This window comes from Lepisosteus platostomus, chromosome 7 (assembly GCF_059453375.1).
Source record: "Lepisosteus platostomus isolate fLepPlt1 chromosome 7, fLepPlt1.hap1, whole genome shotgun sequence".
Classification (NCBI taxonomy): domain Eukaryota; kingdom Metazoa; phylum Chordata; class Actinopteri; order Semionotiformes; family Lepisosteidae; genus Lepisosteus; species Lepisosteus platostomus.
Window position 1 is genome coordinate 51,500,092 of NC_142617.1, and position 15,962 is coordinate 51,516,053.

General features: G+C 44.9%; 1 protein-coding gene across 5 annotated transcripts in view; it reads right to left on the bottom strand.

Annotated features, from left to right (window-relative positions):
* Positions 1–342: 342 nt before the first annotated feature.
* The window catches only part of LOC148659160 (integrin alpha-11-like), a 59,778-nt gene continuing 44,158 nt past the window's right edge, over positions 343–15,962 (bottom strand). For all 5 annotated transcript variants that reach the window (XM_088641104.1, XM_088641103.1, XM_088641100.1 and 2 more), the window contains 12 exons: positions 15,444–15,529; positions 14,946–15,150; positions 14,320–14,418; positions 10,101–10,177; positions 7,144–7,227; positions 6,503–6,593; positions 5,871–5,984; positions 5,516–5,599; positions 5,036–5,146; positions 4,606–4,701; positions 3,935–4,048; positions 343–2,071 (listed from right to left, as the gene is read on the bottom strand). In XM_088641104.1, the coding sequence (XP_088497230.1) occupies positions 1,994–2,071; positions 3,935–4,048; positions 4,606–4,701; positions 5,036–5,146; positions 5,516–5,599; positions 5,871–5,984; positions 6,503–6,593; positions 7,144–7,227; positions 10,101–10,177; positions 14,320–14,418; positions 14,946–15,150; positions 15,444–15,529 (1,239 nt within the window). In that variant the 3' untranslated portion in view covers positions 343–1,993. The remainder of the gene's footprint in view (positions 2,072–3,934; positions 4,049–4,605; positions 4,702–5,035; positions 5,147–5,515; positions 5,600–5,870; positions 5,985–6,502; positions 6,594–7,143; positions 7,228–10,100; positions 10,178–14,319; positions 14,419–14,945; positions 15,151–15,443; positions 15,530–15,962) is intronic.

A 15,962-nucleotide genomic window follows, 5' to 3' on the forward strand; every position in this document is an offset into this window, starting at 1 on the left:
TCTGCAGATAGTGGCGAACAGAGGCTCCTGTCTTGTCTTCTGTTGGCGTTTGTTTTATTCCCCCTCCCCAGACGAGAGCAGTCTGAGGTTGCATTGCTGAGCCAAGTCGCCTGCCTTCCGTTCGGCTCCCGTCCTCCGCGATGCCTAAAATCCCCCGCGTCCTGCCAAGCTCTCTGCACATGCGGGAGATGAAAACCCCCTTCTGTTCTCCCAGCTTGGCCGTATTTTGCGAGGTGCTGGACTTGTGGGCTGGCCGAGGGCCGCTCTGTGTGTGACGTGGAGTGATCGTCTGGCCTGTTCCGCTGCGCTGCGTGCTGTAAGCGTCAGTAACACTTGCACAAATAAAGACTCAGGTTTTTTTATTCTAAATAATTAACATATTTACAAACCTTATTGCATAGATGGCAAAATGCATATATTACAGACGAGGCAGGGTCTTTCCTCTCCCTGCCCTGATGTGTTGACTGTACAAGTCTTCTGTAAGCATTCAGAAACTAGACTTGAACGTATAGTAATCTACCAGCAGGCTGTCTGGGCTGTTAGACCTTACTGCACTGTTCGGCATGGTGCTCTTCTGTCGTTGGTCTGTCTTGCATGTCCTGGGATATCCAGTCTGTCCTTTCTCAACCAGCAAATCCCAGTACAGTCTCCCAGATTCAGTCCTCTGAGCCCTGACTGTAAGATTTTGTTTGCTCAGCTGCAAAAAGTATGTCATTTCACGGATTTACATTGTGAGTTCTGCACTTAAAGGGCTGCAGGCTTCAAATATATGTTTCTTATAAAACCCTTCAACCTTTTAAGAGTGTTTAAGTAAACTATTAGTTCACATAAGGGTTTAATAAAATAGAAAATTAGTGTGTCCAAAATTGTTTTAAAAATTTAAAACAAAATGACTCTGGACACACTCATAGAGTGACTGAACCTCACTGCTAGGACTGTACAGTGTGCATACCCTTCAAAGAAGGCTATTTGTTCAGATGTTCAGATACAAAACATTTAAAAGAAAGCCCAAGGCTCTGCATTAAAAATGGTACAGCTATGCCACTAGTTACAGGGGAAAAGCCATATTCCTAAAGCTGTGTACAGCAATCTGGTGACCAGGCTATCATAGGAAAGATGTGTGAGCCTATTTACAAAATTCAAGTTTTTCATTTTACAAGATAAAAAAAAGTGCATTTGAATACTGAGATACTGTGATTAAAAGAACATACAATTTTCTGGGACAGTTTAACAGAAGTCCTTAAAAAAAAAAGTCTATAAAGTCATATAAGCTGCTCATTGGGTTAACATGTTAATTGAACAGTTTGTGGCAGTTGCACCTGTGTCGCTGGGATGCAGTTCACAGTGGTGCCTGAATCGTGATCTATGCCTCTGAAGCACAGGAGGGCAGCAAAGTGACTGGCAGGAATGTCCCTGTGAAACTCGCCTGCAAGAGCACCACGAGCCAGGCTGGAGCGCCGCGTGACCGCCCAGGACTTCTGCCCTGCAGTTAGCCACGTGGATGAAAACACTTTGGTTTAGCACAATATCGTATATTAAAAACCTAGAATCCTAAGTAAAATAAGGGTGAAAAGAAAACCAGGTACGTTTGTGATTGTGAATCAGGGGTGCTGCTGTCATCATTCAGACTGCCTGACTTCACCAGGAACCAGTTCAAACCTGCAGCCTCCTCTCTGGGGAAAGTGTGGGGCGCACACCGGCTAACGTGTCCCTAAACAGTACTGCCTGTCCGGATGTGGGGGTGGTGCGAGGTAGGGAGGTCCATGCTTTGCTCACATCTGGCCCCAAGGGCAGGGCCAGTCCGTGGGGGAAACCGGAGGAAAGGGGGCTCAGGGGTGCAGCTGTTCTGACACGGGTGGGCCCGGCGGGCGTGAGGGTCCCACCGGTGTCTGACGGCCAGGCTGAGTCCCCAGACGTGCTCCGCCGCCTCTGTACGGGAAGGTGCTTCAGCGGGGTGGAGGGAGTGATGGCAGGCTGTCCTCACGGCCCAGGGTTACCGCTCCTCCATTACTTTCCCGTTGGCCTCCTGCTCGGCCTCCTTGCCCCGCTTCCTCCTCTGGAAGAATCCCAGCTGGGGAAGGACCGGGAGACGGCAGTGAGCAGGGCGCAGTCACACAACAGGGCAGGGGGTGCAGGGCCCAGTAAAGACCGAAGCACAACCGCGATCAGTGTTGGGCAAGCTTTCAGAAGGGGTGTGCCCAGAGTTGGCACTTGTTTTTATGGCTTTGCGTGCTACGGATACTCGTTAAATGTCAATAATAGCTCTACTTCCGGTTCACTTAATGAACAAAATGAATATTAAAATACTGTCTAAAATGAATCATCACCATGTAGTGTGATCCTTGCCCTTGCTTTACACTTTTCACTCTTTAAGCGGCATGCAAGCCTCTGAGTATTCAGTTAACTGGCTACAGCAGGGACAAAGAGCTGACTTTGTGTGACCACACACAGGTACAGTATGTCGAATGCTGAAAAAAAAAATCCCAAATCAAGACCATTGTGATAATAAATAGGCGCTTAAATGATCAAGTGAAAGTTGTGGAAACAAATATCACACATCACCCGTAATACAATGTAAGACTTTTGACTTCTCTAGGAGGTTTCGTTATGGTGCTATAGAAGTTCCCAAAAAATGTAAACTCAGTGAATATCGAACTTGGAGCTAATTTTTCTGCAGTGCATTTAAAAAATCCACAACACTCATCCACTGAAAAACCGAGGAATCCACGTTGCTGGTTTCACAGTTGTCTAGGAGGTTTATCAGAAAAGAAAATATACAATAGGGTGAAAATGTCAGATTTGCTGAAATCCTGATCAAATTCCGATGCCAGTTCTGGCATATACATTCCAATCTCAGCATCATGAACTGTACAATATTTGAATGTCCAATAAGATGCTGTGAATAATGTAGAATTGAGGTGTCAATATTCCTAGAGAAAATGGCAAATTTTGCAAGAACTGCCTTCCACGTTCTGAAAAGAGACATAACAGTTTGCTCTTGAGCTTGAGGTTTCATTTATAGCGATGTTGGCTAGAAACATTAGCTTTGAAACCCATTTATCATCGTGCACTACGAAGACCTTGATTGCATCAGGCCAGCGCACAAAGTGAGCCAAAACCTTCCCACGGCCTTACAGTGTTTGACCTTGGGCTGAAGTGTGAAAAATATTATCTGGAGCACGGATTGCAAGCTTTCCTGTGAAAACAATAGGCTAGCCCCACTGAGAATGTTATAGAGATTTACAGATCAGGTAATTTAAGATGACTTTATTGGCCCTATACAATTTCTTGCATTAGGAATTTGTCTTTTCGCATGCTCCAGCTTGCTCTCCATGAGACACATAGACACAGAGTGAAGCTGGGGGTCAGAGCGCAGGGTCAGCCCCTGGAGCAGATGGGGTTAAGGCCCTTGCTCAGGGGCCCAACGGAGTAGGATTCCTCTAACAGTCAAGCATCATTTTAATGTTTTTTCACTTTTAATTTCTTCATAGCATATTAGACAGTTAGTCCAAGTGCCCTTAAAAATCCCTATGTGCAAAAATAATGGATGCCACAGGACGCTGGGCACTGCCCTAGACGATGTGTATGGAGTTTTAAGCCCCCAGAAATGTGTACACATGTGCACGTGTTTGTGAATTTACACTACTCCCACATGGGAGACGCCTCTGTGTCCCCAGGTGTAAAAGTAACAGACAGAAAATCTTTCAACCCCGCTGCAACCTCTCTCTCAATGTAAAGGAACTCTCCTTTCTCTTTTGACGCTGCTGTACTGTCTTCTCTGTTGGTAATGTTTGTCTCCCTTGTTTTACTGTTGTTGCATTGGACTGCGCAGTAAAACACATTTCCCCCAGAGGTTAGCGGCGTTTGAACTGAAGTGAACGGAGTCCTCACGGTGAGGCAGGACGGCTCCCGGCACAGAGCTCCAGGTGCTCACCTTCCACAATGCCAGGATCAGCAGGGCTAGGAGCAGCAGCCCCCCCAGCGTGCTCCCGATGATAATCCAGATCGGGATTCTGTAATCTTCCTCTTTTCTGATCTCCAGGATTATCTGCGGAGATGAGGAGAACGTGGGGCGTGGTTTAGAAACTGCGAGCTCACCAAGCGCTAGGCTGCTCCACGCTCGTCTGACCATGAGCGCAGCAGAGCAGACAGACAGAACGACGTAACCCTGCCTGCACAGAATCTGCAGCACTTTCAGTCCCAACACAAATCTCTGCCAAATTCCAGTGCAGTGAATGTTTTTCTTTAAAATTTAAAAGAAAAGGCTGGGAAATGTTATCTAAATTATTTAAAAAAAATAACTGATCCATTCTATTTTCCCAATTGTAATTACCGAAATATATCGCTGTCAGAGAGCTGCTCACAGTGCCCAGATATTTGACAGTAAAGGTTTTATTGACGTCTGAAATCCGCTTTATTCTATTGGGGGAAATGTCACATGAAATTCCACCTGCAGGTGGCAGTATATAGCTATTTTAGTCAATTCAGACCTCCCTTGTCTAGACTGTTGGTCCTCCTGGTCCTTAAGCTCAGCCAGAGCTCTGTGTGCTTTCCCACTCAGACAGGCTCTGCAGCTTAATGTCAGCAGCTCAGCTCTCTACTCACTTGGCGAACTGGTTTCTCCTCGTGCATGAACATCGGGCTGGACAGGTCCAGCTTTATTGTGGCAGTTGTCACAAGCTCCAGCGACTTGAATTTCACCTAGCAAGCAAAAAATAAAGTTGTAATGAACAGCCGAAACTGGTTCATAATACAAAAAGAATCATCAGCAGTGTCATAAAATGGAGTTGCAGAGCTTTGTCATCTTAAAACAATCTCTTTCTTATAAACCAGTTTTTCAAACATGTCTGGAAAAGACAGTGCTGTATGTGAGCATCTGAGTCAGGCTTTGCAGGCTGCACATGAGGCCTTCAGAAATGTGGTCTGCTCTGTGCAGCTCTGAACCTGTGCCGTACCGATGAGTATCTGAGGTGGGCGGGGCTGCAGTTTCTGCCCTGGGCAGCAGAGGGCGCCCCTGAGGAAGCAGGCAACTCACTGTGCGGAGTGAATCGGTGTGGAGGATCCCCTGGATGCGGATGTTGACCACTGTGCTGGCAGGAATGCCAAGTCTGCAGCTGATCGGAATCGTCATGGTGTTGGAGTGATTCTGGGAAATGGGCAGGACAGACAATGATCAGGGATTGGAGGTGGAAACAACTGTGAACGATCAGTGGCTTTGACTTTGAAGAATATTCATAGAAAGAGGCTGGAACCATGGTTCCTGGGCAACTTTTAATATTTTTAAAACTGTAAATCAGTAAGGAGGTAGGCATTTTATTTCAAGAAGAGAAGTACAGCAGTACGTAATGCATTATTTTAATGTATATGTGACATATAAAGCTATCTGGCTACCGATATCCAATGATATATTTAATAGAAACTGACTGGAAAATAACAGCAGTAAGAGAGGCAGGTAAACTGAAAGTACTGAAATGTGTGAACGGACAAGAAACGCTTCACAGATCTCAAGCTTTACCAGTTGTGGGTAGCGGGAGAGGTCTTCGAAGGAAGTCCTGCTCAGAGCCATGTGGCTGGGGGTGATGCAGTCTGTGCCTTCTGTCTGATAAAAACCAGGAACTGTCAGGGCACAGACACACGCTCCGGGCACACACACTTCACACAGATTACAGAAGAATGACTTCATCATCTCACAACCACAGCAGTATAATTAAAATGCCGTCTCTTCTAATTTCATTTTCTGACCTGCACGAAAGCTATACAGTGCTTATAGATTTTTTAAAAACACAGCAGTCGGGCTTTGCTAGAATGCCACAGGCGCGGCGCCTAGCATTCCTGACACGACGCTCCTCCTCGGTCTAGCGGTGCCTCACCTGATCGATGTGGAAACTGCTCATCCGCAAAAGCCGGTTTCCGCTTTTCGTAACTTCCGGGATCTCAATCGTCAACTGCAAGTCTCTCAACGGATAAAAGCCCAAATTCTGTATCTGCATTTCAGAAAGAAAGAGCGAAATGTGGACTTGTTTTTAAAAACCCTCACATATTCAGGTTCCCATTTGTTTTCTAAAACTAAAAATATATTAATGTCAGTCACTTCAGAACAAAGTGCTCTACGTCCACCACATCTGGCATATTTTCATAACATCGAAAAAGCCAGTGAACTTTTCACTTCAACTTTGCCATTTTAACTCTTCACTGAGACACTCTGGAGAATTTGCTATGAATTCTTTTTACTTCAGAGAAGCGGAGCATCTACAGTTCACTTCCCGGCCTGCTGACCAGTCCCGTTCCCTGAATCAGTGCTGACCGGTCCCTGCCCCGGGCCTGCAGTAACGCTCAGATTGAGCCGTATTCCTGCTACGGGTCACGTCAGTATCAAAGGAGGAGCAGCCCAGCGAGCTGGACCCTGGCGTGAAAGGGGCTGAGAAACACTGATCTACAGGACAGAAAATGTAGTCGGAAAGTCCTTCACTGTGGCCATGATGTAGCTTCTCTCTGGGTCTACCTGGAAGGTGAAGTTGAAGTGGGGAAGGTGACCGCTGTGAGTGTCCAGGGAGCGGTCGGCTTTGATCTCGTAGCGGGAGGGGCTGGAGTCCCTGGTTAAAGACGAGATGGGAGTGGAGGTGAGCTCTGGACAGCAGCGAAAGACAGTAGGCTGGCTTTGAAAAGCTTACAGCTTAGTGGTCACTGAAACGCTAGAGGCTGCATCTGTTTTTCGACTGGTTATAGTCCAAGCCAAACACAATCAAACAAGTCACATGAAGACAAAAACAGATGTTGTAAATAACATAAAATAAATCATGCTGCATTCAAATTTGTAATTGCGGAGAGTGACCATTTATAAATTTCCTGTACTTTCCCTGTTCTCTTAAGGCGAATAGTGAAGGAACCCTGGAAAATACTGGGTGAGAACATGCAAACTCCACATAGAATGCTACTAAGTCTAAAATCAAATCCAGGACCTTGAAGCTGTGAAGCTGTTTACAACCACACCAACATGATACCATTTTAACACACCGTGTTACAAAATTCTAATTTGAAGTTAAGAGAAAGGTACAAACTAAGTATATATCTAAATTAAATCTTTACTGGTAATTCTTCCTATACTGTATGTCTAAAATAATAAATGAAGATGAGAAAATGCACCTTGTGAAGAGAAGGTCAGCTTCATATTTTAATGGATATAAAATGTCATTTATGTTGTCGCCAACAGTTTTTTCTTCCCCATCACTGCAGAAGAGACAAAAAGTCAATTAACAACAGTATGTTATAATGAATTAAGGAATGCCAAAAATAATACACAAAACAAATATGGAAACTTTATATTTATAAACGGTTAATTAAAAAAAATTAAGTTTACCTCTAATCTATAGTGTATTTTGGTATTGTCAACAGCGCCCTCTGCTGGCCCACATGATTAATCTACTGTAATATGAGACCATAGGATGACCACCGCAACACCAGACGAGTCACAAATGAGATAATTCAATTGAAACAGGCACTTAATATATTCTATTTCTCTTAAGGTTCATGGCCAGTACATGTAACATAATCCCCCCCCCCCCCCCACAAGAGATCCTCTTCGAAACTTTAGGTTGTATTCACAAAATATTTATATCGCCTTAAGTTTTTAGCTTGTTTTTTATTTAAAACTAGAAAACACAAATTCAAAATCCTTATGTTCTACAGTAACAGTAAATAAAATCTTTCTGTAACTATGAAATGAGCATCCTTAAGTATTTACTGTAGTTGCTTCCTATTTGTTGTGTTGTTTTCTCATAAGGAAACAGAATGGTTAATTTAGCATGACGGTCCAGGTTTTGTGAATACAGCCCTCCTCCTGGGAAAGGGCAAGAGGATCAGACAGTTACAAGTCATCTGCAGGTATTTGGGAGGAAGGAGAAGACCGGAACACCTGGAAAAACGTGCCGCATGCACAAAAGACCATGCAAACTCCACACAGACAGACTCCAAGCTGGAAGTGATCTCTGGGAAGCAGTACCACTGACCCTTGGCCTCCTTTTGGAGTACCATGTTTTAAAACCACGGGGCAAATAATATTATTTACTTAATATTACCGACTTAACTTAAAACAATTTATTCTAAAAGCAACAACAGGAGTAAGTGAAGCAGGGACATCTGCTCCTGTATGTGGTCTAATGGAAGATCCTACAGTTGTCATTCCAGGTGGACCTTAAATGACTTAACTGGTTTAAATGACCACTATTTTTGTCTTTAACCATTGAGGGTCTTAGGCTTCCCTTAAACCTTGCCAGTTTTGTCAATTCTCCCCTATTTACATACAGTGGAAATACTGCATATTGGGAAATATATTCTAGTGTCAATGTCAATCAACATTGGTCTTACGAGCTGAAAGGTCTGATTCCACATCTTAGAGCAGTGGTTCTCAAACTTTTTGGACCAAGTACCACCCCTGATCAAAGCATCCAAGTACCACCTACAAGTCATCTTCTCATAGGAACCCCAGACATTCTCAATGACCAACATGAGCACGCGTGCGCGCACACACTCACATATAATAAATATTATAATAATAAACTTTATTTGATATAGCGCCTTTAAAGGTGGCTTCTCAAAGCGCTTTACAGAAAAAAACAGAAACAACAACAATTAAAAATAAACAATAAAAGAGCACCATTTCAGCGAGAGGGGTGAGCCTGTTTAGTCGAGCAAAGCAGATGTGAATTCATTTTTCGAGCCCTGATACAATTCACAACAGAGTCTAACATATTTTTAAATCGTCAGGCATTTTCTTGACGGCAAAGGTCTCGCAGTGGATGTTGCATTGCGTCCATTCATTTCTAAAGCAACCTCTCTAATTCGTGCAACTACGCCGCTGTTTCGGCTTGTCATCGCTCTAGCACAGTCTGTACAAACTCCGACGCATTTTATCCAGTCGATGCTGTTCTCTTCGATAAATTCACTCAGAAGCTGAAATATGTGTTCTCCTGTAGTTCCTGTTGGTAGCGGCTTACAGAACTGAAAGTCCTCATGGGACGTACCCTCAAACTCGTATCTAACGTAAACGAGCAAATTGGCCAAATCACGACATCTACAGACTCCTCTAATTGCAGTGAAAAGCATCAGCTCATCTTAAAGCGCTCTATCGGCGTACTTTTGATATCATCTGCCATATCAATAATTCTCTGAGTGACTGTGTCTTTCAGAGGGGGCAGCAGGTCGAGCTGTTTAGCAGCTTTTTCTCCACACATACTGTAATGCGTGTCAGCTCTTTTGCCAACGGTAAACAAGGTTCTTCGAAAATAGTGTGGGGCTTACCTGCTTTAGCAATCCACAAGCTTGCATTTTCCCCTTTTCCGTTTCAGGAGTCCGTCTCAGAATTTAAAAGAAGTTTGTATTTCATGCGCATGGGAGCGAAACACAGAGACGCTCGGTGTATTTTTCTCAAATTAACCTAGAACAGTTCTTAAACATTTTTCTGTTATATATCACGCTTTCCCGTGCTCACAAGATTGCCAGCGTTCCTAGCACGCATTTCTATGCTTTCCTGTGCTTACAGCATTGGCATTGTTCCAAAATCACGCACATTCTCCTATCTCCCTATTTGCTGGGGATAACGTTTTTTAATACAATCGGTCACTTTCGTTCGTAGCACGCATCCCAATAGAATGGAATAGAAATACATGGTAGCTCTTGTGTCCACTCAAGTATAATCGCGCGCTGTATCGTAGTACGTAGGCTGCGTATTCGACACGTATTAAAATAGAAAATATGAAAACCCGTCCTGATTTTTCAGCGCACACAACGAAGTTCCAAAGTCATATGGCGTACCAGCTGGCGGTACCGTAGTTTGAGAACCACTGTCTTAGATGGAAACATGTCTTTGCATTACTAACTTACTGGTTGTAAGATGTTCTGTTTACAAATGTTCTTGCTATTAAGTGCACCCCGTTTTACAAGCTGTTTGTTGACATGGCCTGATTGCCTTGTGTGAGGAGACTGAGCTGAAGAGCAGAAACACCCCTGTATAGAGCGACTCGGAGTTACCGAGACACCAAACAGGGGACAGGTACTACACCTAAGCAGAGGGCAGTGACAGGACCGTAAGCGGGAGAGCTCACCTGCTGGCCTCCAGGATTATCCGAATGTGGTCCAGGAACACTGAGCGGCTGAACTCAAATTCCAGGCGGAAAGACACCTGCACACACAGCGGGGGCTCATTAACATTGGCATGACAGGAAGATCACAGATTTGGCCCCAATGACCAGGTGACGTCTCATAAAATCCAGCGAAACTTTTGCTTAGTTCACCTCCACTCAGCAAGGGCAGTGGAGATCCGGGCTTGTCCCACCCACATCCCTTCATCATCCGATCTCTTGGAGCTCCTTGAATCCCGTCATTCTCCAAATGTCTTATTACCAGATTAGGCCGACCAGTTTGGCTCTTTTCCCTAGCCCCCCATAGTGGTGTTTTACTAAACGCATCTTGACTGATGCATATCTTTTAAATGACAGGCTGAAAAAGACATTTAATTCAATGTTAAAAACTTCACATGCGAGACAATGACGTCAGTGGAAAAGTAATGGAAAGCCTAAGCAAGAATCAAAACCAGAAAGAGCCTGCAGCCTCTGAGGACAGGGCTGAATCTCCTGGGTACGTGCCTACTCCTCTGTAGCAGTGAGGCCGTTCTCTTTGAAGACAGCAGTAGCGTGCAGTGTAAGTGTCGGTTTGTTGTTTTGGTCATGATTAAGACCGAGCCACAGACATCCCACAAGCAGCACCACTGCCATTTTACACCCCTCTTACTCGAGACTCCCTGCGCTGCAGAGGGGATTCTGCCATGCTTCCTGTCTAGACTTGGGCGACAGAGATAAAAGAGAGCTCTTTTTCCACAGTCCATAAAGAATCAGTAGACACGCCTCCTTACTGCCAGGCCCCTCCCTGGAGCCACTGATGGACACTCCAAGAGACATCAAAACATTTAACCCAGAGAGAGGGAGAAAGAGCATGCTCACGGTAAGTAAGAACAGAAGCAGGGCTGAGTTCGCCCAGTGCTCTGTAGGGCTAGCATGGCAGCTTATCCAAATAATTCTCTCAATTAAGCAATTAGTATCTGAGGCACAGAGTAAAGGAAGACCTCATAGTCACTTGTAGTTACACACACCTTGCTTAATCTAATACCAGCAATTCTTTGCTATCACATACAAAGCCGTGCCATCCACAAAGCTGGGAAACACAGGCAGACCATCCCCTGTGTTGGAGAGCCTGAGCCCTGCAGGGACATGGTGATAAGGGGCTGCTGAGAAGAGGGAGGGCTGCCCCAGCTTGAAGCCTCCCAGCTGGCACACTGTTGCGCTGCACACAGCTTCCCATAACTCTGGAGCACTGTGATGTACAACAGGCATGAAAAAAAACTACAGCAATACCCTCCGCTAAATTCACGGATTCTAAAGGATTACATTTTAACGACGAATTCCTTGTTCTGTCTTGGTCAGGCTGGATGATTAATCTCCCCACCCTACAGGGCACACAAGCAGATTACACCCATACTCTGTAGAGATCACAGGCAGAATATTCAAATCCCCAAACCCATGGGAACACAGACATAGGAACATTCGGATGGTTAAAGAAAAGAGGAGGGCTTGTTTGCTTTCTGGCATAAAAACCGATCTGAGGATCTCATTCAGCTGATTTTTGAATGAAGTCAGTATATTTCAATAATATGGCATGTGCCCTATTCCAGACTCCCACAACCCTTTGTATACAGAAATGCTCTTCCCTTTAGTTTCCACTTGTGTCTTTGGGTTCTCTTTCGCTGCTGATTCTGAAGTCCACTTTGGTCAAGACTACAAAAGTGCAGATTTTTCAACATGTCACAGTAGTTCTTAAGCCTGTGAATGTTTTCTAGGTTTTCAAGAATCATTAAAGAAAAGCAATATTGCTTTTATAATGTGGAGGCGTTTTTACTGTTTGACTATAACATTGATTTAAAATTTGTGCTTTTAACTACATGATCAGTTTGTATCTTTTACTGCTTTCCCTAATTATATGACCCTGAATGGAGACTTCATCAGTTTATTTTTGGTGTGTGTGGGGGGGGCAATTTACTCTCCTTTATTAGAAACTAGTGAAAGCTTTCTGAAAATCTAAATATACATGTAGCCTGTAGCCATTACAGCAGCTGCTTATTCAAAAAAAATCTAAAGGACCCTTAAGGACCCTTGTCAAGACAAAAGGGGTGAATACCTACTGTACAGTATGCAATCAACACGTTATATTGTTTTAATTTTCTTTGCAGTTTTTGCTTACGTGTAATGTCTTTACCCATAAAAGCGCTCAGTTTGAGCATTCAATTACTAATCAGAATCATTCATTTTAAAAAAAAGTGTATGCAGCTTTTCCAATTCAGCACAATCGGACATCATTGGAAGGGGTGGAGTGCTTTAGCAAGGCCCTGTAGCTCCACCGATACACATCTCCCCAGGACACAGACAGGGGGGAATTGTTTGGGCGTTCACAGTCATATACCAGACAGTTTACTGTCTTTGGCTCTTCCGGGTCGTACCGTAGTGGAAGGGTACAGAGATCCACGTAAAGCAGGCAAGGGAAATCATTATGAGGCACTGGTTTCCATGTGTACAGCTCACATGGCACAGAATACAGACACAGTGCAGATATGAGTACAAGGCTCCTCATAATAGAGCCATGCTGTTTTCCCATATTCCCCAGGAAAGATGTATTAGGTATTTGAGAAGAATGCTAGTTCTCATCGTGCCTAACCAAAATCATATACTGTATGTACGCTGCTGTGCACGTTTATTGAGCTTCCCTGGGGGACAGTTAACTTTAATCTTGGATCCTCAGCCCTGCTGGTGGGGTGGGGGTTGAAACAGTCATGCTGCAGGGTTCTGGTACGACTCTGTGTCTCTGCGCTCAGGCTGTCAGAATGGAAAATAAAACAATTCTCTCTGGAGAGATTTTGCTGCTTAAATAAAAATTTCAGCATTAAGGCATGTTTCACGGAGAGAGAGAGCTGCTTTCCAGCACAGCGGTATTACTGAGACAACTTCAGGTCAATGGCTTAAACAACTACTGAAGACTAATTCTTTTACCAGGCAATCGGTTTCATATTCCCAGGGAATGAAGTAAAACAATAATCCAATTTCACGTGCAGCGTTCCAGCACTAAAATTGGAAATGACTAAATCTAGGTTGCTGGTTCTCTGGAGGTGATTTGAAGGGAAGGAGTTTCATTGGTGATCAACCAGGCAGTGGTGGGTAGAGGTTAAATGTCCTTAACAATGACATTGACTAGGACAATACAGGGGGTTCAATTCCACATATCTTAGTCTAACAGCCCTTTGTGTAAAAGCTCTCAGATCTCTTAATGCTGCAGAAATCATTGCTTTTGTGGAGGAGTTTACCTTAAGTTTTACATTGCTCTGCAATTAATCACATGGGATCTAGAGCAGTGGTACACACCCTTGGATCTGAAGGTTCCCTGCTGCTTCTTGATTCTGCAGTACCTGAGCTCTCAACTGCGTAATTAGACCCTTAATTGAACTAATAATTGACTCATTGACACCGTTTCAGTTGTCTTCAAATGCTGTTCACGTGGGTGTATAGGTAAATGCCAAATTAAGACAGGTAAATGTCCTCAGTAACTTACATTTGGAATGGAAGCCAAAACAACAGAGGAGTCACTGATCTAGAGCAGTAACTTAGTTCTGGTCTGACAAGTCTGGATCTACAATCTACAGTCTGGGTCTGGGCTCAGGACAGGCAGTAATCACATCCATGTGTAGCTGTCCTGTCTCCCACAGAGCAAGGTGAACTCTGCTGCCCATTCAAAAAGCCTCACCCATGGGCCCAGCTTCCCCCATGAGCCTCATACTTATCAGTTATTTATGACCATGATATCAGGCCTCACTGTCTGCTGGGAACAGCATATTTCATCCCTGCCACATCCTGTGAATGGTCTCAAACTAAGATTGAGCTGTTTTCACTGTCCATAACTCAGACAAACAGCGCTTGTAAAATTTACTGCGAACACAGACTGCAGAGAGCTGGGGAGGCTGGAGAACTGAACTGAAGCAGGACTTCTTTTGACAGTGGGCAGGTGGGCTGAAGCAAGAAGGAAAGGGCCATGAATCAAGGCTCAGAATGGCTGCGAGCACAGAGACTTGACGACCTTTGAAAACAGTGAGAAAAAGCACAACTGGGGCAGGCAAATGAAGCCATTCTAGTAACGAGACAGATGTGGTTGTATTGATGGTGCTCTCTGCATCAGATCAACCCATTTTAAGACGGCCAGGCACCGGTCCAGCCCCAAAGCTCTCACCTGGGCCTGTGAGCGGAGAAACGGGGCGCTGACGTTGCAGGACCTCTCGTGTTTCCACCTGTCCTCACTGCCACACTCGATCTTGATTTCTGAGTTGTCCTGAAAGAGACCCCATTGCCAGGACAGTGAAGGGCTGCCAGAACGCTTCTGCAAACACAATAGCCCTCTCTGCTGGTCCTGGAATACTACACCTTCTTCTACTGTTCATTGCACATTCTGTTTCTTGGTGGCTTAAATCAATATCTGTACTTGAGGGGCCTTACATTACCACTGTGTCAAGACCTTCGGTCAAAAACTAGAACAGAAGTCCTGGCTGTGCCAGAATCCTGTACTGCAGTGGAGTAGATGACCTGGCGTTTGACTGTCCCTGATCTGAATGATTTAACATTCGCTCCATTCGCCCAGAGGCACAGACATCTCTCATCTCCACCCTGCCTCCACGTAACAACGTTTATTCTTTCGAGTGTCCCAGATCACGGCTGTGCAACGCACCGCCTGTTTGAGCGCGATCCAGTTTTGTAACTGGATGGGAGGAAAAGTCCTGAATGCATTGACCAGCAGCAAAGGCCCCCGGGTTCCCACTGTAAACCAGGAGGGCCACGCAGTTCCGAGATGGCGGCCCTCACCTTGACGATGAGGCTGGAGAAGCGCAGGTTGGGGGTGAAGGAGATGTTGAGCACGGTGCTGTACGCATTCTCCCCGCGGTTGTCCAGCCGTGCATCCACGAGCAGCCTCCTCCGCGCCGCCTCCACTACCCGCTCCGCACCCCACGCTCCCCCCTGTTTCCGACAAAGCGGCCCCCCAGCCTGAACCGCCATCTCGCAGTACTTCCTGGAGAGAGAGGAGAGGAGAGCATCAGACTCCCTCAGACCTACAGAAGACCACCAAACAGCAAACAGTCATATACGCATCTATATGAAGATATATCTCAGGAATACACATGCGTTATACTGTAGGTACCAAATGGCTTATCGCCAACGGGTTTATTTGGTCTATGAGAGAACATGGGGAGAAAGAAATAAGACTCCCTTCATACTGCAGTCTGAATCATTTTAGGTGTCACAGAATGTTTCTTCTTTAATTTCAACTGAATCTTGTACATCTTCAGTTTGTGGCCCCCTTACCTGCTCTCCAGGAGGTCCACGCGGCTTTGCAGGACCAGGTCAGGGACACAGTGGTCATCCTCATCACAGCCATTCCAGAATGGCAGCTGCACAGAGCGAGAGACAGAGAATTCAATTCAATTCAATTCAACTTTATTCTCATTAAACTTACACAGGTGCATAGTATAATGAAAAGTGTTTCTCATTAGTCACTCAGGTGCAGTAGAGCTAATGAAGCCGCTGCGTCCATACGCGCCGCCATAAACAGAGGGGTTCAGGGATATAGCTGATGTGTGTTGAGCGTACTGGCACACTTTGGCTGCTACACATTATGGTGGTGGACAGCATTCCCCATTGCTTGTAAAGCGCTTTGATTGGAGCGTCCAGAATTATTCTTATTTTTATTCTTATTCCTATTCCTATTCCCATTCCCATTGTAATTCATGACAAAACAACAGGTCTCGTAATGTAAAATGTGTCTGTCAGGGCATCTTCACTCCTCTGGGACTCACAAAAGTATTTAAACTCCCCAAGGCATGG